This window comes from Chlorocebus sabaeus, chromosome 25 (assembly GCF_047675955.1).
Source record: "Chlorocebus sabaeus isolate Y175 chromosome 25, mChlSab1.0.hap1, whole genome shotgun sequence".
Taxonomy (NCBI): Eukaryota; Metazoa; Chordata; class Mammalia; order Primates; family Cercopithecidae; genus Chlorocebus; species Chlorocebus sabaeus.
The window spans coordinates 55,812,992-55,837,319 of record NC_132928.1 but is presented as its reverse complement, the minus strand read 5'-3'; the positions used below and the strand labels follow the sequence as shown (position 1 = coordinate 55,837,319).

Genomic DNA, 24,328 nt, shown 5'->3' with positions numbered 1-24,328 from the left:
AACATGGTGAAACCCCTTCTGTAGTAAAAATACAAAAACATTAGCCAGGCATGGTGGCAGGTGCCTGTAATCCCAGATACTTGGGAGCTGAGACAGGAGAATCGCTTGAACCTGGGAGGCGGAGGTTTCTGTGAGCCAAGATCATGCCATTGCCCTCCAGCCTGGGCAGGAAGAGCAAAACTTCATCTCAAAAAAAAAATTCAGCACTTGTTCTCTTTCTTGGCTTCCTGACCCCACTTTCTACATAAAAAGCCCCCCATTGCTTCTCTGTACTTTAGGATTAAAGATTAAGTAGGTTTAATCCATCCAAAATCCAGCAGTGTCTTAAGGGTTTAGCATGAATCACATCAAGAAAAGTGGTCTTGACTCAGGAGATTGCAGACAAGGGATGGAGAGTTCCTAGCTTCTTCAGGATTTTTGCATAAATCATTTCAGAGTTGTGGAGATGCCCTAAAAATTAAATATGTATATGCATGGGTATGTAGGTTTTCTTTTGGGGGTCAATGGAATAGAGGGAGAAGGGTAGGGGACAAGTTTTTAGGACAGAAGATCTGGCCCAATAGGTAATAGGGAAAGGAGAACACAAGAGAAAGGATGGTTCAAGATCCCCACTTTTAAGAAGAGAGCTCCCCAATCTAATGTTTCAGATTTTTTACCAGGTACAGAACCTTCTGTCAAAGATGCTTTGCCAATTTTTCTCTCAATACAAGAAGAAGTTTGTAAACCCCAAAAGAACATGGAGAAATAATTTCCAACTATCGGCTGGGTGAGGTGGCTCACACTTGTAATCCCAGCACTTTGGGAGGCCCAGGTAGGTGGATCACCTGAGGTCAGGAGTTCGAGACCAACCTGGCAAACATGGTGAAACCCCATCTCTACTAAAAGTAAAACATTAGCCGGGCATGGTGGTAGGCACCTGTAATCTCAGCTAGTCGGGAGGCTGCAGCAGGAGAATCACTTGAACCTGGGAGGCAGAGGTTGCAGTGAGCCGAGATCATGCCACTGTACTCCAGCCTGGGCGACAAAGTGAGACTGTCTCAAAAAAGAACATGAAGAAAGACCAGCACATTATATTTACACAAACTAGGCCACTTAGCAATGACCAACTCAGTGAAGTCCTCCAAAGCCCAGACAAATACAATGACTAATGGGGTGTAGGGGAAAACATTTAGGGGAAACAAGAACACGGGATCAGACACACACAACCCAAGTGCGTTTTATTGCATTTGGGAGACCATGTTTTCTTACCTTCTTTGTATCTCTGACATTATCATCTTAGGTGTCTAATTAATAGGAGTTTTATCTCTAAGTAATTCTTTTTTTTTTTTTTTGAGATGGAGGCTCGCTCTGTCACCCAGGCTGGAGTGCAGTGGCCGGATCTCAGCTCACTGCAAGCTCCGCCTCCTGGGTTTACGCCATTCTCCTGCCTCAGCCTCCCCAGTAGCTGGGACTACAGGCGCCCGCCACCTCGCCCAGCTAGTTTTTTGTATTTTTTAATGGAGACGGGGTTTCACCATGTTAGCCAGGATGGTCTCGATCTCCTGACCTCGTGATCTGCCCGTCTCGGCCTCCCAAAGTGCTGGGATTACAGGTGTGAGCCACCGTGCCCGGCTATCTCTAAGTAATTCTAAGTAACTAAGTTTACTTAGTAGTTGCCCAATAAATAGGCACCTACTAAATAGGGAGTTATTTAGTTACTTGTAAAATTCTTAATTTTGGAGATCCTTCAAAAATATTAATACACCAAATCAGATGACTTTTTAAGGCCCTTCAGTTAACTTTGGGTATATGGTTAGTAACTGAAAATTAGAATGGTAGAAGGCTTTGAAGTCCATGTAAGCAATCTAGACTGATGTTTTTTTAGAAAATTTGGAAACCTTCCGTGTATATGGAGGTTCCATATAAATTATATGGAATAATTCATTAAGAAATAGCTATTGAGCCAGGCACTGATCAAATTCATAGATATTTGGCAGTGCAGAATGTCCCTGTGCTTACAGCAGAGTTTACAATCGAATAGGTAATTGCCAAGTGAGAGGAATGAAATAATCCACCTCTTGGCAACAGAGAGAACCAGGAGGAAGCGATTTTTGCCTTTGCTTCTTTTTAAAGTTTAAAACAATAAAATTACAAAAAGTATATTGCTGCCTTTAACAAGGACCCAATCTACATTTTGTGGTGTTCGTTCTTCTATTGGAACTTCACTGTAATCATTTTTTGGATGAGGCTGGTCATAATATGTGATGTTTGTGCTTACAGTTTATCACTGATTACTAAAATGCATTTACTTTCTGCATGTGGACAATACTGATACAACATTACCTTCCTTAGAGTTGGGGAGATATTTTTTCTTTTTTTTCTTTTTTTTTTTTTAATTATACTTTAAGTTCTACGGTACATATGTACAACGTACAGGTTTGTTGCATATGTATACACGTGCCATGTTGGTGTGCTGTACCCGTTAACTCGTCATTTACATTAGGTATATCTTCTAATGCTATCCCTCCCCCATCCTCCCACCCCACGACAGGCCCCGGTGTGTGATGTTTCCCACCCTGTGTCCAAGTGTTCTCATTGTTCAATTCCCACCTATGAGTGAGAACATGCGGTGTTTCGTTTTCTGTCCTTGTGATAGTTTGGTCAGAATGATGGTTTTCAGCTTCATCCATGTCTCTACAACAGACGTGAACTCATCATTTTTTATGGCTGCATAGTATTCCATGGTGTATATGTGCCACATTTTCTTAATCCAGTCTGTCATTGATGGACATTTGGGTTAGTTCCAAGTCTTTGCTATTATGAATAGTGCTGCAGTAAATATACGTGTGCATGTGTCTTTATAGCAGCATGATTTATAATCCTTTGGATATATACCCAGTAATGGAATGGCTGGGTCAAATGGTATTTCTAGTTATAGATCCTTGAGGAATCGCCACACTGTTTTCCACAATGGTTGAACTAGTTTGCAGTCCCACCAACAGTATAAAAGTGTTCCTATTTCTCCACATCCTCTCCAGCACCTATTGTTTCCTGACTTTTTAATAATTGCCATTCTAACTAGTGTGAGGTGGTATCTCATTGTGGTTTTGATTTGCATTTCTCTGATGACCAGTGATGATGAGCATTTTTTTCATGTGTCTTTTGGCTGCATTAATGTCTCCTTTTGAGAAGTGTCTGTTCATATCCTTCATCCACTTTTTGATGGGGTTGTTTGATTTTTTCTTGTAAATTTGTTTTAAGTTCTTTGTAGGTTGTGGATATTAGCCCTTTGTCAGATGGGTAAATTGTAAAAATTTTTCCCATTCTGTAGGTTGCCTGTTTACTCTGATGGTAGTTTCTTTTGCTGTGCAGAAGCTCTTTAGTTTAATTAGATCCCATTTGTCTATTTTGGCTTTTGTTGCCATTGCTTTTGGTGTTTTGGTCATGAAGTCCTTGCCTATGCCTATGTCCTAAGTGGTATTACCTAGGTTTTCTTCTAGGATTTTTGTGGTTTTAGGTCTAATATTTAAGTCTTTAATCCATCTTGAATTAATTTTTGTATAAGGTGTAAGAAAGGGATCCAGTTTCAGCTTTCTGCATATGACTAGCCAGTTTTCTCAGCCCCATTTATTAAATAGGCAATCCTTTCAGAGTTGGGGGGATTTTTTAGGGTATTTTTGCCCTCAAGGTTATAAATAATATGAGTTTGTAATGTTTAATAATAGCTAACATTTATTCAGCACTTTAGTGTATTAACTCATTCAATGCTCAGAGCAACTAGTGAGGGAAATTCTGTTACTATATTCACTTTACAGGTGAGGAAACTGAGGAATAGAAGTGTTAACTAACTTGCTCCAAGTCACACAATAAATGGAACTCACATTTGAACACAGGTTCCAGCATCCTTAATTGCTATGTAATATTATGCATTCATTGCATAATATTTTAGGACCATTGAAGGTCCTAAAAGTTACCATTGTGTTTAGAAAAAAGAGTACTGTTTGGCCGGGCGCGGTGGCTCAAGCCTGTAATCCCAGCACTTTGGGAGGCCAAGACGGGCGGATCACGAGGGCAGGAGATCGAGACCATCCTGGCTAACACGGTGAAACCCCGTCTCTACTAAAAAATACAAAAAACTAGCCGGGCGACGTGGCGGGTGCCTGTAGTACCAGCTACTCGGGAGGCTGAGAGGCTGAGGCAGGAGAATGGTGTAAACCCAGGAGGCGGAGCTTGCAATGAGCTGAGATCCGGCCACTGCACTCCAGCCTGGGCGGCAGAGCGAGACTCTATCTCAAAAAAAAAAAAAAAAAAAAAAAAAGAGTACTGTTATTATGTTCATTTCTCATGAGAATCCTCTAAAGCTGGCAAATCGTATGATAACCTTTGTACCTTATGGATGAGAAGACAGCCTTAGATGTTTTGTCCTTGGTCACCCAAGACCTTTAGTGGGAAGATTCCTCATTCTTTATTTGAATTCAGTTTTTATTATCCAGGGAAATGAAGCAGAAAGAAATATTGATATAAAACAAATAAAATAATCTTAAAACCTCAGTCTTAGTATTCAGCACTTGACTTTACATACTGCTTCCCAAACCTGTTGAGAACTGCCTGTATTGGAAATGCTGAATAGCACCGTCAGCATAGGAGGGGACAAAACACATCTTTAGAAATTAAAAGAGCAAAAGATCTTCTATAGTGTCTATCTTAGGGGGAACAGCACAGGCAACAAAATTAATTGCTAACTAGATGAATCTTGCTCCAGTTACTCCAGAGTCAACTTTGACATTTTCTTCTCTCCAGTACTTTATCTTTTGTTAAACATATAATTCCCTCCTACATATTTAAAAAGGTTTTTATCCCCCTAATATAATGACTTCAGAAGTCAGTCATTATTAAGTCAGGGTAAAAAAACAATTTCCGATTGATTTTTTAAAATATAGAATTTTGAACAAAAAGCATTTCTAAATCCAAAGATTTTTTTGTTTGTTTTTTTGAGATGGGGTCTCGCTTTGTCACCCAGCCTGGAGTGCAGTGGCATGATTACAGCTCACTGCAGCCATGACTTCCCAGGCTCAAGTGATCCTCACACCTCAGCCTTCCCAAGGATCTGGGACTACAGGTGCGCACCATCACACCCAGCTAATTTTTTTATTTTTATTTTTTGTACAGATGGGGTCTTGCTATATTGCCCAGGCTGGTCTCAAACTCCTAGGCTCAGGTTATTCTCCCACCTCAGCCTCCCAAACTGCTGGGATTATAGGCATGAGCCACCACACCTGGCCTTAAATCCAAGATTTTTAAGTAATTTATTGAAAGGAATATGTTCATACTGCCTCCCAGTTTTCAGATAAAAGATACTCATGCCCTCAAACAGTTTACTCTAAAGTCAGTTAAACTTTCAGTAGTCTTCAGAGTGAAAATAATATGTTCATATGATACTGAAATATTTTACATAAAAAGGAATACTGTCACTTACAAATTGTATACATTTTTATAAAGCTACCTACTGCTAGATTAAAATGTGGTATTAATGATAACGTCATAATTTATAATATGTTGCCATTATATATTCTATACTATCTGATATAGTAAATGGTAGCCATTAGCCACTTGTCACATGTGGCTATTTAAATGTAAATTGTAATTAATTGAAAGCACTTAAAATTGTCAAAGTTACTCGGTTGTATTAGCCATATTACAAATACTCAATAGCCACAGGTGGCTAGTGGCTACTGTAATGAATGGGGTAGGTTATAGAGCATTTTCATCATCCTAGATAGTTCTGGCTGGGCGTCATGGCTTACACCTGTAATCTCGGCACTTTGGGAGACTGAGGTGGGTAGATTGCTTGAGTCCAGGAATTCAGAACCAACCTGGGCAACATGGCAAAGCCCCATCTCTGCAAAAAGTACAAAAATTATCTCGGAGTGGTGGTGCGTGCCTGTGGTCTCAGCTACTCAGGAGACTGAGATGGGAGGATCATCTCAGCCTGGGGAGGTCTAGGCTATAGTGAGCCGTGATCACACCACTGCACTCCAGCCTGAGTGAGAGACCCTGTCTCAAAACAAAAACATAGTTCTTTTAGACCAGCACTGCCTAAGTACTTGATTGTCTGGAATATAATTGTAAGATTAGGATCCAGGGTGTGGTGTAAGTGGGCTCAGTTTCTCCTCAGATTACTGTAAAGTAGTACATTCAGCAGGGGTTTAATAAGCATCCAGTTTGTTAGCCAGACATTAACTTTACTGTGTTGTTCTTTTATAGTAATGGAATAGAGTATTCTCAATTTTTAAAAAATTATTATAGTAATATCTTTACTTTTTGGTAATAATTTTCTGTTTAGTTCTCCACTGAAAATATACATATATCTTAGTAACAAGTAAAAATAGATTTGATTGCTTTTAATATGTATGCTTAATAATATTTGTTCTTTCTTGGTTATTTTCCTGACCTGGTACAGGTAGAAGAATCAGCAATGATGGGAGTAAGTGGCTATGTGGAGTATCTCCGAGAGCAGGAAGTATCTGAGCGGTGGTTCCGGTACAACCCTCGTCTCACCTGCATCTATTGCGCCAAATCTTTCAACCAGAAGGGAAGCCTGGACCGCCACATGCGCCTACACATGGGGATCACACCATTCGTCTGCCGCATGTGTGGCAAGAAGTATACCCGGAAAGATCAGCTGGAGTATCATATCCGCAAGCACACAGGCAACAAGCCCTTTCACTGTCATGTTTGTGGCAAAAGTTTCCCCTTCCAGGCCATCTTGAATCAGCACTTTCGCAAAAACCACCCTGGCTGTATACCCCTGGAGGGGCCTCACAGCATCTCCCCGGAAACAACTGTCACATCTCGAGGACAAGCTGAGGAAGAGTCACCTTCACAGGAAGAGACACTTGCTCCTGGGGAAGCTGCCCAGGGCTCTGTGTCCACCACTGGGCCAGATTGAAACATCCAGGGGGAGGGGGCTGACCCTCTTCCCCTTTGAGCCATAAGCAGCCAGCATCAGAGCCATGGGCTGATATTTAGATTCACAAAATGCCACATCACTAGGCCAGAAGACGCTCCCAAGATGTTGCCAAACTGGAGGATCAGCAACATACACAAAAGCACTAAAGGCTCTTCCCTTCTTATTGCCCGCCTCACACTTTGGAAAATAATCAAGCAAATCAACTTTCTAATTCAGGGATCAACAGCCTTGGTTTGTTAACTTTATAAGAAAAAAGGTTTTTTAACAAAATGATGATACGTGGTCATTTATCTACCAGTCATGTTTGAACACTGTACTTTGGTCTATATCATCTTGGTGGCTATAATTGCCCAGATCTAAAAAATGCAGCAGGAGCCTTGACCATCCGAAGCAGCCAGCCACAAGACAGAAGGAGGTAGTCATGATGGTGATGAAAAGGAGAAATTTCTCCTCTTCCTTCCCTGCCATAACATGCATTTTTGCATTTCAAGAAAAAACAAATGAATACTGGTGGTTCTTATTTTGAAAGGTTAGACTTTATCTTTCCCCTGGGTAGGCATCTAATACTTTGCCTGATTATTTCATATAATCAGCCATCTTGAAGCAGTATTCTAGTGGACAGCATCACCTGAAGCACTTGGCAACTGGAAGTGAAATGAGCAGCAAAGTGTATGCAATAGGTATTGCTACATTTGGGGGCTTGAATGTTGTGTTGAGGAAGAGAAGAGCAGGGAGGGAAGTGTTTTTATGTTTTGCAAATATCAAACAGCACAGAGCCGTACTGCAACTTCCTGACTGGTATTTGTAAACCATAGTGCTACACATCCTTGGGTAATGGCTCTAGTTCAGGTGAATTAATGTGTTAGGCTGACTACCAAAGTTTCATCCAGTCTCTTTGGCTCCTGTTTTCACATTCAGCAATATTGTACATCAGAAATGTCACTTTCCAGTGAAATGAGCCTGGATTGTATTTTTAAATCCACAGGTCATATTTGATAACTTTTATATGAAGTTTTAAACATGTTTTTTCTGCAGTATTGTGGTTGAAGAAATTCAACACTATGGTTCTTACTGCAACCACAATTTCATTTCCTTATACCTATGTAATAGTTTATATTTTCAGGCATATAGAAGAACCTCACTTAAACCTATGTCTCGGGTCTGCAAACCTGGTAATTCATAAACCAACCATCAGCAACTAGCTGGTGACTCCAAGAGCTTTGCTTTTTAATAATATACTACAGGGCACTTATCAGAAAACATCATGCAGAATCATGTTGCAATAAATGATCAAAGGATCAGTTTTGATCAGGTTTGGTTACTTAAGTCATTCCTAAGATTTTTAAAACTTCAAGGGACCCTTTTAGTAGTCCTGGGTATTTCTAAGATTCTTAATCCAGCACTGAGAGAAAGAATTTACCAAACATGTAGAGATTTAGATACCCTGTCTTTCATGCAGTGAGAGAAGGAGGAATATTAAGGGTTGTGGGCAAATAGATGCTTATAACTTACAGTGCAAGTTGAAAAATCCCTAGCTTCTCTTGATGGAGCACTAGTTGTTGGGGTTCTTTTAAGTATTGAAGTATGTAATGGTTTAAGAAATTGTTTCAGTGCAGAGGCAGAGATGATTGTAAAAGAGATTTGGGAGAGGGGCAGGTTGTACCTGTACTGGTGAACCATTTGTGAGAATATTAGTCATGTGGTGCTTTCCTGAGATTGCTTTGTGGTATGTGAAAAGGTGGGTAGAAAAGAATGAAATTTCTTTGAGATAAGAAATTAGAATGCAAAGGGTAGATCCTAAGCAATCTGAGAATTGTACATGTGCATAAAGTTGCACCCTCTCACAAGAGAAAGGTTATTTTCTCTTCTGAAAAAGCATAGAAATGCATCTTTTATGGGAAGATAATGTTGCTACCATTTAATAAGAGCCTACCCTTAAAGGCAGCATTGAAACTATTTTGTCTTTAGAAGACATAGACTGGTGCATCCTCCTTTTTAGTTGGGCAACAGCATGATAGGGAAAAAAAACTGTCTTCTAAAGCCGTCTTTAGGGACTGGCTATGGTCTGTGGCATAGAAAAGGTAAAGTTGAATTACACTAAAATCCTTAGGGAAACAACTGGTAATAAGGTTTTCAGTGGACAGATTTTGCCATTACTAAATAGGCAGTGAGGTGAGAAGTACAGATTATGCTGCTTTGGATGGAGCTTTTAAGCCTACCAAAAAACGTTAAGTCCATCCTACTTTTGAAAATAGTGTGCTAGAAAGTTATTTGTTTCTTTTTCTTCTTTTTTGTATTTTTTAGAGACGGTGTCTCGCTCTTGTCACCCAAACCAGAGTGTAGTGGTGCAATCATAGCTCACTGTAATCCTGAACTCCTGGGCTCAAGCGATTCACCTGCCTCAGCCTCCAGGTAGCTAGGACTATAGGCATGCACCACCATGTCTAGCTAATTTTTAAATTTTTTTGTGGAGACAATGTCTCTACAAAATTTGCCTAGGCTGGTCTTGAACTCATGGCCTCAAGTAATCCTCCCACCTTGACCTCCCAAAGTGCTAGGATTACAGGCATAAGCCAGTGAACGTGGCCTGGAAAATTCTTTGTTGCTTTATTAGTTGTTTAGATTGTGTGTGAGAAAATGGAGCTTTTTAAACTATTACCAAAATTTTAAAGGTGAAGTGCAGTAATTTCTGTAAAGAGAAACTTTACAGCATTTGTCAGTTCTCCATCCAGGGTTAGCAACAAACAAATGAGGTAGGGACTATCTCCCATTCATGTGGAAATGCTATGAATGTTTGGTGGGTTTCCCCTCCCTTTTCTTTTCTTTCACTTTAAATAGCTGTTTCCTATATTGATACTGTGAATAGGGTGCTTCCTGGTCATCTAGGACCACTTTAGCACAATCATGTTTGCTGGTTCTCTCAATTGGCCTAGCCAGAGCCATGAAATTCATGAAAATTTAAGGCAGGCTAGCTTTTAAACAAATTAAAACTTCTGAAAACAATTTCAGCCTTTTAGTTAGAAGAGATATCATTATTCTAAAAAACTGTCCAAGATTCTTACCCAGGTACACTGTGACATTGTCCTAGTTCTTAGCTAACAACACTGATGTGTTGGTCACTGATGTTCTATCTACATTAATGAACGCCTATTGGTGTGTGCACAGAGGATACCTCTTAAGGATGTACTAAATGGACTTTGGCTGATGCTGGAAATTCATTACCAAATCTTAACTTGCACATGTTACCTTGTGAAGGGAACTGCATTAGCAATGAGAGCTAAATCATCATGAAGTACTTTAATGCCATGAAATTGCAAACACTGGGACTGTTTTCATTTATTGAGTGGCACTTAGTAGCAAAGGAGCTATCCAGTATTCTCAGCAAAGAAGAGAGACGGAAGTATATCAATCTATTTTCATTCTAAGATGTTCCTTTATTCTCTCTGAACTCTAATACCAGTATAAAATGTAGCATTGGCATGAACAGTTAACGCTGTACTTAGGCAGAAAGGCTCTTTCTAATGACTTGTTCTCTCTTTACTCAGAACCGTATTTACCTCTGAACCAAGTTGAATTTTATTTTATTCAAGTTGCAAACTACCCCATGCCATTTTTATTATACTAAAGGGTTAAATCTAACCTCAGATACATAAAGGTAAATTAGTTCATAAAGGATAAAAATTGGGAAAGAAGAGAGCAGTTAAGGAAAATTTTATTTTTTGTCATTTTTTAAATGTTTCCAGTTCCCTCTACGTCAGTGAAACGGTTTTCCAAAGATGGTTTGAAGATAGAAAAAAACTTTTCCCCCCTAGCTTCATAGTTGACATCTGGCATTGGTTGGAATTGGTCTGGTGACAGAGTGAAATAGGGAACTTCTTTTTTTTTTCTTAAAGACAGGGTCTCACTATGTTGCCCAGCCTGGTCTCAAACTACTGGGCTCAAGTGGTCCTCTTTCCTCAGCCTCCCAAGGAGCTGGGACGGCGCGTGACCACACCTGGCTGTAAATGTCATTCTTAATAGCTGAATAATCTTTGGTCAAGAAGTAACTTTTCCAGAGTTTTAGCTGTTACTTGACATTAATTGTGTTTCTTTTAACTGGTGAAAACTATATTTTGTTTGACTAGACGATCTAATTAATGTAAATGAAAGCAGTGGATAATGGAAAGGAAATTGAACAAAGACAAAAGTCTTGTTCATCATAGTGGAAAGGCGTTTAATCAGGAAGAAGTTGGAATCCTGGAAGTTTTTCTTTTTTCAGGTACAACAGGCATTTTTTTTCTCTTCCTAAAATGTTCTTCCCCTTATCTGTGTACTTATTAGTTCAAGGAGTAACAAATGAGTCTTAGTTGAACTTAGTCTTTGGAAATTGAGCTCTTTATTTAGGCTGTATGTGAAAGAGTTTATTGAAATACTTTGGTTGCTAAGCAGATTTAGAAAAGGAACAAGCAATTGTCAGGCAAATCCCTAGGTTTGAGAAGATGTCCTCAGCAAAATATACTCCTAGGACTTACTGAATTAGATCAGGGTTCAGCAAACAATAGTTTGCAGGCCAAATGCTGAGGCTACTTGCTTGTGTAAAGAAAATTATAATGGAATAGGGCCGCACTTACTTAAGTATTGTTTATGGCTGCTTTCTACTATACTGGCAAAATTGAGTACTTGTGACAAAGATCACGTGGCTGCAAAGCTTGAACATATTTACTGTCTGGTATCTGTTAGAAAAAATTTGCCAACTCCAAGAAAGAATTACCTCCTAAAGTTGTTACTCCTCACATTTTGCCTTTACAATAGTTTAGTTGAAGTTTTAAATTCATGTTGGCACATACGCATGTTTCTTGAAAGAGTTTGCCAACATTTTCTACATCCTCTTCTCATAACTCTTTTTGTGCTCCTTCATGATTCCCATTGCTTTAAAAGCATTTAGAATTGGCCTTATGGTTTGTCCTTGCCTTAATGGTGCAGGTATTTTAAAGTTTAGTTATAAGTAAGTGTTGCCATTCCTCTGAGTTAACTTGAACTGGTTTGCATAATGGTGACAAGAATAAATTTTTTCCCAAGTGGATTAAAAACTAATTTCATTATGAAGAAGTATTTTGATTCATATCCAAAGTACTGTTTTTCTAGATTAGAACCCCTACCTTTTCCCTCTTAATTTTAACTTATTTAAACTCACTCTGTTCCATGTAGAGCAGTAAAAAGCCAAGTTTTTCTCCCTTTTTTCCTGGATGTTTTGAAACATAATGAAACATCTGAGGATTTCAAATTCTTTTTAGACGTATCTTCCCATTTCTGTTATTGTGTCTAATTCTTCCAAATATGTATTGGAACATTACATGTTTACTTTGTGAATGTTCACTCTTAGTGTTCAAATAGCCTACTTATACTCAATGTGGGGAAAATGGGAAATGTTAGGGGTTTAATAAACAGAAACCGTTGCAGGAAGCCGGGTGTGACAGCAGGCACCTATAATCCCAGCTACTCGGGAGACTAAGTTGAGAGTCCCACTTGAGGCCAGGAGTTGAAGGACCAGCCTGGCAACATAGACCTCATCTCTAAGACAGAAAAACAAATCCTTGCAAGAGGAGAGAATAATTGCTTCCCATTTGGAAGTGATATAGGGACTTTTGAATTAGATCTGTCTTGACAAAGTCGTCTAGGCCGTGCTGATAACAGTATAGGGAGTTTGATTCTTTGTTGTGAGCTCTGTCAACATAGACAAAGTTCAGGTGAGTAACTAGCTTTCTATAATAGGGACTCTCTTCACTAGGTATTTTAAAGTTGCCTCTTTCTAATTGGATATTAGTAAGTTTTATATGATATACACCCTGAGTAATAGATAATCCTCATCTATAAAATTCGGAATATTTGCCTAGGTTAGATCTGCCCTGGCTTAGAGCAGTTATACCTATAGTAACAGTAGGTTTTTGAGATTTTGGAGTATTACCTTTCTGATTAACCTAGGATTCTGATTAAGCCGGAATGTAGGATTTATGAAAGAATTGGATTTTGTTAGCCTAATGAATCATCTGCATCCCACTCTATTTGAGGTCTTGATAATAGATGTCAATTTAAATATGAATCTATTGAAAGCAATGAAGTTTTCCAAGCATTATGACATCCTTGATAAGTTTCAGTCTTATCTTTTTTCTTATTTTCTAGTCTCTTTCCCTGTCTTTAGTCTTCTTCCTCTTACATGGTGCTTTTCCCAGGGCCAGTCTTTTTAGTTTCTAAGCAAGCAGGCTTTTTTGTTCAGGATAAGCCAGAGTTAGATATTATGAATACTTTGAAACATCTGAATATGTTACATTCCGAAGTATGTAATTACTGATAACGATAGTATTATCAAAACCTGAAAGATAGTGGTACAGATTATTCAGTTTAGTTGTGTAAGCAGACTATCTTTCTCCTCAATTGTGACACACAGCAGTGACTTGAGAAGGCAAATATTACTTGAAACCCACATTATCTGTATAGAGGGTACGTATATAAATAAATTTCCTACCTGACATTTTTCCCATTATCAATGTATCAGTAGCTCGCATCTTAACATAGAAGAAGCCCATTAGCTCAAATACTAGAAGCTTCAAACAACAAAGTAAGTTACAAAAGCAGAGCAGTTAATGAAAAAGACTGTCTATTGCCTGCTTCTTTCATGTCTACTCAGTAGGTCCTGTTGAGGATGCTAGAATACACCATCCAGTTAAGAAAGGGGTTGTTGTTTTGTTTTGTTTGAGACAGAGCCTTGGTCTGTCATCCAGGCTGGAGTGCAGTGGCTCAATCTTGGCTCACTGCAGTCTCCACCTCCTTGGTTCAAGCAATTCTCGTGCCTCAGCCTCCTGAGTAGCGGGGATTACAGGTGTGCGCCACCATGCCCAGCTAATTTTTGTATTTTTAGTAGAAATGGGATTTCACCATGTTGGCCAGGCTGGTCTTGAACTCCTGGCCTCAGTTGATCCTCCCACCTTGGCCTCCCAAAGTACTGGACTTAACAGGCATGAACCACTGCACCCAGCCTCAGTTAAGAGAGATTTATGTTCAGCATCTCATGTGGCCTACACCATGATTTAATATACTGCAAATCTTAGGATTTCAGTTAATCCATAATGCCAGGAGTTAAAGTATTTCATGGGAACATGTTTCCTCTTCTATGAAATCACCTGTCTGCAGTGATAGGGAATGTATAGGAGAATCTGTTTCATGAAGTAAATATTAAGTACTTTTTGATACCAGACAACATGCTTGGAATTTGTATAATAGAACTGGCTTTAGACATAGTTTAGATATAATGTGTCTTCCTATACTTGAGAGTCCTAAGCCCACTTGGTTGGCGTCTGGGATGTATTGCTTTTGAAAAGCCTCCACTTTTTACTGTAGAGATAAAAGATCAAAAAGGGGACAGAATTAGCTGTATTAAGTGCTTTATTGTCATAACTGCAGTTAATATAATAATACTATGAGGTAATAACAGTAATGTTAAAAATAACTAACTTTTTTTTGAATGCTTACTATGTGCCAGGCACAGTTCTATGTGCTTCACATTGATTAACTCATCTAATCCTTATGACAATCCCATGAGGGTGGATAACATATTATCCTCATTTTAGAGGGGAAGAAATAGACACAGATGACTCAGGCAGTCTAACACTAGAGTTGCCTCTAGTAGGTGTAATTATGTCACATTTTATAGATGAGGAAACTGATGAACCCCAGGTTACATAACTGGTAAATTACAGAGCCAGTATTTACCAATCTGATTCCAAAGCCCAGACTATCTGCATGATGATATATTGACTCCATTTGCTTATCAAGAGTTGAGGTTGACTGGAATATACAGTAGCCAGGAGCAGTATTGCTTTTAGTGAATGTATAATTGAAGAGAAAGTGATTAGAAGGTTCTTCAAAAGCTGATGCAGTTCATCTCTAAGCAGAGTTGAATAGTGAATATTTTCAGTGGATGTTGCCCACTGATTCAGAGGAGTCACCCGTGTGGTTAGATCTAATAGTGAGTGAGGTACTATCAAGGCAAAAATTGAAGATAGAGTTCTAGTTACCTATTGCTGTGTAACAAACTTAATTGAAATTAAGTAATTTTAATTACTTAAAATCAACTATTTCCTGTATCTCATGATTTTGTGAATCAGAAAATTCAGGAAGGGCTTGTCTGGGCAATTCTGCTCCCTGTGGCAATGACTCAGGTCACCTAATGGTATTCAGCAGGTGGTTAGACAAGTCTGGAAGGAGTGTCCAAGATGATCTTACTTACATACCTGACACTTTGGTGGGGGGACTAAAAGGATGGGCTCAGCAGGGCTCCTGTTTCTCTCCATGAAGTCCAAGGACTCTCCATGTATTCTCTTCATCAAGGTAGTCAGACTTATTACAAGGATAACTAAGGCCTCTGAAAGGCTGGGCAGAAGATGCTAGTCAACTTAACGGCCAGGCCTAGAACTATCATATAGTCACCACTGTACTCTTGGTCAAAGAATTTAATGGTAAGATGACAGCAAGAATGAGGGGGGAGAAAATAACTCAATGGTCAGCCCAAATATAAGGAGAGAAGAAATACCCTGCAACTTTATGGAAGGCATGTCCAGGACTTGGGGCTATTTTTAATGTGTTAATTTTTTTTATTTTATTTTATTTTTTATTTATTTTATTTTATTTTTTGTCTTGACTGGTGTTTAGTCGTCAGTTGTTTGTGCTGTAGAAACCATTTATTATGTCTACCATGGGTCACTAAAGGAGCTAGAAGGAGAATGAGACAAATACCTGGAGCATATTTCATTCCCTGCCCTCTCAAGTTTCATTTATCTTAACAGCAAAATTTTCATTTTGTACTGTGTTCCAAGTTGTGAACATTTGCCTGTTTTTGCTCTGAAGCCACTGTAACTACATGCGGAGCCAGAAATACTCTAGAGGGAGTAAAAAGCTAATCTTTTTTTTTTTTTTTAAGGACAGAGTTTCACTCTGTCACCCAGGCTGGAGTGCAGTGGTGCAATCACAGCTCACTGCAGCCTCAACCTCCTGGACTCAAGTAATCCTCCCACCTCAGCCTCCCAAGTAGCTGGGACTCCAGACGTGTGCCACTATACCTGGCTAATTTTTGTACACTTTTAGAGACAGGATCTCACCATGTTGCCTGGGCTGGTCTTGAACTCCTGGACTCAAGAGATCCACCTTCCTCAACCTCCCAAAGTGCTGGGATTACAGGCATGAGCCAACGTGCCTGGCCCCAAAAGCTTACTATTAAATAATTTGATTTATTAGAGATGTCAGTTGTATTTTAAGTGTACAAATAGGTAAATACTCTTGCGGTATGGGAACATTACATGGCTACTGAATCTCTTTCAACAGGAGTTTCTATTTGGTGGCTACATGGATCATCATATTCTTGAGATAGTGAAAAGTTTTACCTACTTATCTTAATCCCATCTCTACCTCTGCCATACTTCCTCCAGTATGATTTTGTGCTAGAAGATGAATCAGTTCCTTTCATTCTTGTTACCTTTCACACAGGAAAATGCATTGCCCAATTTTATATGTTGTTAATCTTTTAAAATTGGCAGTTGTTACCAGCCTCTCTCGTTTAACAGATCATTGAAGTCTTTTGATATTTGGTTAGATGTGTCAGATTTAGGATGCCTGATTTAAACTCGTGCTGACTTACTAAACTGTTCTGCTCTGAGAAGAAATATGGACAGAGAATGAATTTCACTGTCCATATTGATGAACCCCAAATCAATACACTTCTTAAGAAAGGTTTGAGATTATCCAGTCCATGTACAGTGAATTCTGGGAGCATTGGCTATATGGGCTTCCTACTTATCATCTGCAGTTATCACAGTAAAGAGATATCTCTTCCTAGGTCAGGCCTCAGCAATTGCAAATACAGGAAATAAAGGGGTACTCAATGCTGAAGACTTAATTTAGGGTACCTACAAAATCCTGGGAAGGGAAAAAGAAGACCTTGGCATTTGTAGTTGAATAACCAGAGATGGAATGTTTGAGGCTTTTAGGCATAAATATTAATTAGATTTTATCATATAAAGATTAGGGCAAATTAATTTATTTTTCTAGTTCATTCTTAACATGTTAAGGGGCAAATTTTAATGAATAAAAATTTAAAGGCCTTAAAACTTTCTTTTGGATTCACATTTCCACTCTGGTATAATCCACTCTGGTGTAGTCTGCCTTTTATGACAGAGAAAGCCTTTGAAAATATTGTCCCAGAGAATGAAAAATCTTATGATGATCTATGGAAATGTCTCTCATTCTTTATTATAGCCCTTTGGGCCCTCCTGTAGATTCTCTGTGAATCTAAGTTTGAAATCATTTGGTGTTTGCATGAAAAATAATTCTTACTATTCATTTAAGTAATTCTTAAATGTGGTCTTAAATTGCAAGAGAGAACAAAGCTAGAAAAAAGGGAACCTTGTAGATTGACCAAATATTTATTCTTTATTTTCAGCATCACAAATCTAAACCATTTCAAGCTAATACAACAACCTGAGTGAGTAGAAATTCCTTAAGGTTTAGATTTCTGCTTTTAGTCACATCTTGAAGCAGATGTTTATGACTTATTTGAAGATGATCCACTGAGTTTCCTATAAAGTAATAGAATCCTAGCTCTAGTGGTTCTTTGAGAACCACTGAAAAAACAGAATTGCAGTGCAGGGAACAAAGCTTAAAATGTGTTTCCTCTGGAAGCCAAGATGCTAAAAAAGGGGTCACTAAAAGTGTGACTGAAGTCCACCTCTAGAATGGCTATCAGTTAGATAGCAGAAGTATTTAGAATGTATATGGCATTTCTAATATTTTTACAAAAGTAATTTTAAATCATATAACTTGAATCTTTTTTTTTAAGTCTGTTTTCTTTTTGGAAAACTGGCACCAAAAAAATAACACTAATATAATTCAATTGTATATGCATGTGCATTGAACCCAGAGTGGGTATACTAAAGATAGTTCATGCAAATAACTTATGGGAAGTTTGGCTATTTTTTCATGAATATATGTTTATAAATATATTTAGTCATCCACTGTGACCTTGGTAGCACAGAAGCATTTTATTAGCTGTATCATTAATTCTAAAAATCAAATTTTTGGCATAATAGGCTATGAGAGCTTTTTGTTACTTTGTATTTTGGCTAAGAAAATTATTTCTTGCACTTTCTATTTATAAAGATGTTATAATACAATGCACCCACTTAGTGCAGCTTTTCTTTAGAGAAAAAAGATGTAGGTGTAAAAGTGAAATGTATGTTTTAAAACCTGGCAAAAGGAGGGACCTCAAAAAAATAAATTTGGCTTGCCATCTACCTGAGTAGGGTTGGGGATTAATATAAAACTTAGGTTAAAAGTAGCTGATGGGATAGGTATACTGTTGCTGTGAATCGCAATATTGCTGTGAGTTGCCAGCTATGTGTCTGTAAGTTTATGTGTGTATGTGAGAAAAAGGTATTTTATGAAGGCATAAAAGTCAGTGTAGAATATCCTACCTCCCACTAGAGACAGCATATTCAAGATTGCTGTGTAGTCCCTTGGGCAGGAAGCTGGATTCCTCAGCCACTGTCTACCCCCTTCTTCTCTATACTCACTTCAGCTCCTCTACCTCTGAGCACTTGACTGAAGAAAGAGTATAGCTTTCTGTAGCAAGCAAAGGAAAGCCAGACCCAAAATATAGAGGCTGCAGTATCTGAAATTCTTATCATGTTCAGATATTAATATTTGATTTTGTTGCCCAAATCAAACAATGTCAGAACACTTGGGTTTAGTGCTTTTTTTTTTTCTCTCTCCCACAAACTTCTAGTTTAGTGCTTTTGTCCACTGGCTTCTGTTTGGCAGGAGTAGCCAGTGGAGGTCAAGTCTGTTTTTAAAGACTAAAACACCTAATTCCTTTTAATGATATGTAACATTTGTTTGAATCTCCAACTTCTTTTTTTTTTTTTTTGTAGAGATAGAGCCTCCCTATGTTGCCCAGTCTTGTCTTAAACGTCTGGGCTTGGCTGGGTGCCATGGCTCACACCTGTAATCCCAGCACTTTGGGAGGCCGAGGCAGACGAATCACCTGATGTCAGGAGTTTGAGACCAACCTGGCCAACATTGTGAAACCCTGTCTCTACTAAAAATACAAAAAATTAGCTGGGTATGGTGGCGGCACCTGTAATCCCAGCTACTAGGGAAACTGAGGCAGGAGAATCGCTTGAACTCGGAAGGTGGAAGTTGTAGTGAGCCAAGATTGCACCATTGCACTCCAGCCTGAGCAGCAAGAGCAAGACTCCGTCTCAAAAAAAAAGAAAGTCTGGGCTCAAGGAATCCTACCACCTCAGCCACCCAAAGTGCTGGGATTACAGGCGCCAGTCACCACACCTGGCCCATGATGGATTTTCAGATGACCTCTTTTGCTTTTAGTCTCTCCAAAGAGAGATATTCTTGTTTTTAATGTCGATATTGTTATAATAGTCAAGATGGCCTCACCTGAATGTTGTAGGTGTCAGAAATTGTTTCAGTAGTAATATGCCACTAGGCAGACCACCTAATCTTTAAATCCAGTTGTAGCACTCAATTTACTTTCTGTTTGCAGCACTAGTGCACTGAGCCAAGTCAACTTGCCCACCTTTCTAATATTTCTTACAGCTAAGGAGGAACTGTTGGTCCTTTGATACCCTAGAATGCTTTCTACCTTGTGGAAATGCTTTTCACCTTAATACACGGATTATATTGTCTAAATGTCTAAACAGGGATTCTCTGGTTAGAATTTAAATGAGAGAGTGATCCATTTTCAGATTTTTAGAGGTTGGCTCCCATATTTTAGGTACTAGCTGATAAGTATTTAGTTTCCTGGTGACTTTGGATAGGGCAAGTGGAGATACAGAGAATGTGAAATTCCAGATAATAAGACCAGCATTACTCACAAATGACAACCGATGCAGTGATTTCTGCCCAAATGCAGTAAGAATCTTGTAGGGAGATAAAGTGGTAAAATTACATGAATCTTTTTACCATGACTATTTTTTTTTTCCCTAACTGTAGCGTAGTTCTCTGCCTATAAAGCCATGCGAATATCCTAGACCCAGGAATTAATTCCTGCTTAGGAAAATTTTTTCTTCTGGCTTATCTTTTGTTTGTGCCCAGAGTTTTGTCCTAGGCCTGTCCCCTGATCTTTTGCTATAACACATACTTAAGGTGCAGTCTTCTTTCCTAAATCAATACTTTACTATTGGTGTTGCTGCCAGTTATTTATTTAGAAAGAAAGTGAAAAAATGCCTAGGTAGTTTGATTGCAGCATGCTAAACCCATAAATCTGGATGGAAGCCATGGAGTCTTACCTTTTCTCTGTCTGGCTTGGATGAACAACGGCCTTATGCTTTCTATTACAGGACTAGTTGACCCAGTTCTTCATATTCGTTGCACATTAGAATTGTATAGGACCCCCTCTAGACATTTACATTTTATTGGTCTGTTGTGCAACCTGGGCTTTAGATGATTCTAATATGCAGCCAAGGTTGAGAATCGCTCCCTGTGAAATCCCTAATGGTCTTTAGCAGGATAACATCAATGCAGTTCTCTTTGACCTGAAAATATCTTTATTGATATTCCATGCAAGGCTCTCAATTCAAAGTGTACAGCTGGCCAAGGCTTAGGTAGTAAAATGGATCATCCATTTGTCCTCAGAGTAATTCTGGAGGGAGATACTGTCATCTGTCCAGTTTCCTCTCTATACCAAATACAAAGTACACATAAGTAAGCAAAACAAATTTTCAAAGATCCTTCTCTAGAATTCTTGTTCCTTTGCATATGTAATTTCAGTGGAGATTTCTCAACTAGCTGAAATGGAGAACTTGAATTTATTAAAAGATCCCAAACTGCTTACAGCAATTTCTATTTGTAAAATAAACAGGTAGCATCGTTAACGGAGAAAAGGAAGGATCCTGCTTGGGGTGATGGTAATATGTTTGATTATTTGTCTCTTAGCCTGTCTTCTAAGTGGGATTTCAGTGTCAGTTCACTTCACTTTTCTTGGCTTGTTTTTTTGTGAATGAAATGAACTAGCTAAGGCTTAAGTATTTCTGAATAATATATGAAATATGAAATGAATCATTTTAGGATCTTTGTTCTGGAATGTCAAAGACCTAACCAAGTACTTCCCAAATGAGGTTCCAGATTCATTCTTCTCATCCAGGGTAGTAAAGGTGTTTCAATGGGTTTGTTACTTGCCCATGGCAACCTCACACATGGTAATAGAGAGGGGAGAATTGTTTTATTACCCTAAAAAAGTGAGAACCACTGTTCAAACTAACTAGCTACCAAGAGACTTCTAACTCATGAAGAAAATTTGTATTTAAGAGCAAGTTCAAATGTAGTAGTCTCTCTTCTGAGAGTATTCTGGATACCACGGAGAGTTTCACTTACATATTGCCTACAAGTAATTGGTAATTTGAACTTCAGTAGGTAATATGTGCAAAGAGAAAAAGTAGGTCAAGGAGAAAGTTGGTTAGTGCAGAGGACTGAATTAGCATCAGTCTGAAATTTCATTAAAGTAGCACTAAGGCCTGGGTGTTTGCTTAGCATGTAAATGCTGCAGTGTCAGAGAAAATGCCTCTTATGCCTTAGAAAATTTGCTGAAGGCTCCGTGTTACTGGTGGAATAGAAAAGCAGTAGCCTTTGAGACTCCAAAGAGAGTATCCCCCTTAGGGTTTTCATACTGAAGAACCTTGTGGAGTACTGTGAAACATTGTTGAACTTTATGCAAATTATACTGCACTGGATTTTAAGATTTTATGGGGGAGAGAGTAGAGGAGAATGGGGAAGTAATGATAAAAGATAAATACGTAAACTTGTACTATATTTTAAGCAAGGAATGAAACAAATTCCCTCGCAGGAATTCCCTCTCAGCACTGTGAAGTTTGGTCAAGTTCGGCCTGATGGGTTGGCTTGCTGATTCCTCTTAAACCTCTAGGAAATCCTTTCTAAAACGGCAAAACAAACGTTAGTTTGAGTACTGTTTAACCACCCTGCTCCATCCCCCTACTCTCAACAAAAGAAAAGCATTCCCAAACTATAGGCAAAAGAAATGTGTTCTATCTCAGTCCATTAATTTTTCATCTGCTATGATCTGTGTTCACAGTTTTAGCACATTGGATTATTTTGTGATCTGATAGCAGAACATCAGGAACTAATGGCTTCCTTCCCTTTAAGAAACCTTAAAGTTAGAACCTTTTTTTTTTTTTTTTGAGACAGGGTCTTGATCTGTCACCCAGGGTGGAGTGCAGTGGCACACTTATAACTCACTGCAGCCTCCACCTACCAGACTCTATCCTCCTGCCTCAGCCTCCCAAGTAGCTGGAATACAGGCACGTGCCACCACACCCAGCTAAATTTTCTATTTTCTTTTAGAGACAGAGTCTCACTATGTTGCCCAGGCTGGTCTCAAACTCCTGGGCTCAAGTGATCCTCCCACCTAGGACTCCCAGAGTTACAGGTGTGAGCCATTGTGCTTGGCCTAGAACTCTGTTTTTGGCATTTCTTTCTAAATGAGTACATTGGAAGAACATTAGGTTTCCAGGCTCCTCATGATTTCTGAAGGGGACCCGCTCTGCTCTGCCTCTGAAAGGAGAAGAAAAGGCTGAGGGTTCAAAGATAGAAAAGTCAATGTAGCAGAAATTTGATTTCCTTCAGATGGACATAGTCTGAAAGAAATCTATCCAGCTGTTCTCTATGGTGCTTACATGATGGGTGACAGCTGTCCCCATCTACCTGTCCCTGGCACTGTGCCTTCCCACTGGTCACTGTGAAAAGCAAATCACACTGGACTCAGAGGCCAGAATCCAGGACAAAATCCCCCTTTTCATCTTGAGCCCATCACGTCTTTGTATAGCTGTTAATGTAGCATTTACTTCTTTATGGGAAACTCTTGGGTTTTTAACCCAAGAAGAAATTGTAAAGCATTTAAACTAGTCAGAAAATAAGATTCTGATGGTAGCGATCAAATAAAGAGATGACAGGAAAATTTCACTTCCTCTCAGTTGATATTGATTGATAGCAAGGATCAACTACGCCCACCTCTTCCTAAGTTTTTAAAGGCTACCATAATATTTGTAAGCAACAAATTTATCTAACATTTTTTACAACTTGCTAATCAAGGAGGATTCATATTAAAACAGACAATCAGTTTCTAAAATGTTATCCCTGAAAGGGAATGGAATAGAGTATTTTTAGCTATAAGAACCTACCAGTCTGTTTTTTCCCTTTGAAAAAACTAATGTTTGAAATTTGTGTCTTTCATCTGAAGCAGTTACTCCATTAGTAGTAAAGATGCCTCGGAAAAGTCAGTGAACCAGGATAGTGCTCTTGCACCACTGAGGGTGCTAGACTGGCTTTGTGCATCTTATTTCCTAAGAGTATCAGTTTTTATTATGACCTTAATTATAAATACCTATATATAGGAGTAGGATTTTCTCTCACCCAACCCTACTTTAATCATTATCACTTAAGTGTAAACCACCACCTCCCCCTCTTTTCCTTTACTGAAAAAAAATGCACTTTAATTCCTAAGGAGAGTGGCTGTTCCTGGCCCTGAAGCCAGATTACTTCAGGAGGAGAGTTAAGGAGGGAGAACTCTTGCCAGACCCTGTGAAATTAACCAAATTTCTTAATGTAAACACACAAGTAATAGCATCCACTTTTAAGTGGCCCCCACTCCATGCCAAAGGGGAAAAGAACCACCAAATCAAAAAAGATTTCTAAGTACCTGTCCTGATTTTGGAAGTTTCACTGAGGAAAAACTATCTAAGATTATTTTCACAGCTACCAATTTGTCAGAAACTTTGGTGGTGTTTTGTGGGAGGCTGAGATTTTTTAAATTAAAAATCAAGTGAAAACACAAAGATCTAAAATATGGTCCTGATTTGTGTCATTTCTAAGTATCAGATTTGTTCTCCCTTCATTTGACAGATGTTCTCAGTCTCTCCTCCTGTAAGATTCTGTCCTTCCCCTGATGACGAGCCAATAGTTCTTGATGGGGTTGCATGTCTCCTAGAGCCCCAGGACCCCTGTCGTGTCGGGGAAGGGGGGAGGGCAGGAGGGTGGGCAGAGACTCGGGTTGGGGGAGGGAGATTCAAAGAAAGAGTGAAAATATGGGTTTATATAAACATATTTAAAACAGTTTAGCAAAAGCTTTCTCGTTGAACAGCTTTAAGAACAATGTGAATGAAATCTTAGCAACTTGGTTAGTAATCTGAAAAGTCTATTAATGTATACTTGAAATTCTGTTTGTATAAAAATGCATTTTCCTCTTTATTTTAACACTGTGTAAAAGAACATTATGCATGTGAGTGGTTTGAGAATTAAATGGTTTAATACTCAGGTTTGAATCTGTCT

At 38.8% G+C, this 24,328-nt stretch overlaps 1 protein-coding gene across 4 annotated transcripts in view; it reads left to right on the top strand.

Moving 5' to 3' along the window:
• The window catches only part of ZBTB37 (zinc finger and BTB domain containing 37), a 34,764-nt gene extending 10,451 nt beyond the window's left edge, over positions 1-24,313 (top strand). For 3 of the 4 annotated variants that reach the window (XM_007989441.3, XM_007989439.3, XM_007989440.3), the window contains one exon: positions 6,440-24,313. In XM_007989441.3, coding sequence (XP_007987632.2) covers positions 6,440-6,928 — 489 coding nt within the window. In that variant the 3' untranslated portion in view covers positions 6,929-24,313. The remainder of the gene's footprint in view (positions 1-6,439) is intronic. The other variant, XM_037985928.2, reaches the window with a different exon arrangement.
• The last annotated feature ends 15 nt before the right edge of the window (positions 24,314-24,328 follow it).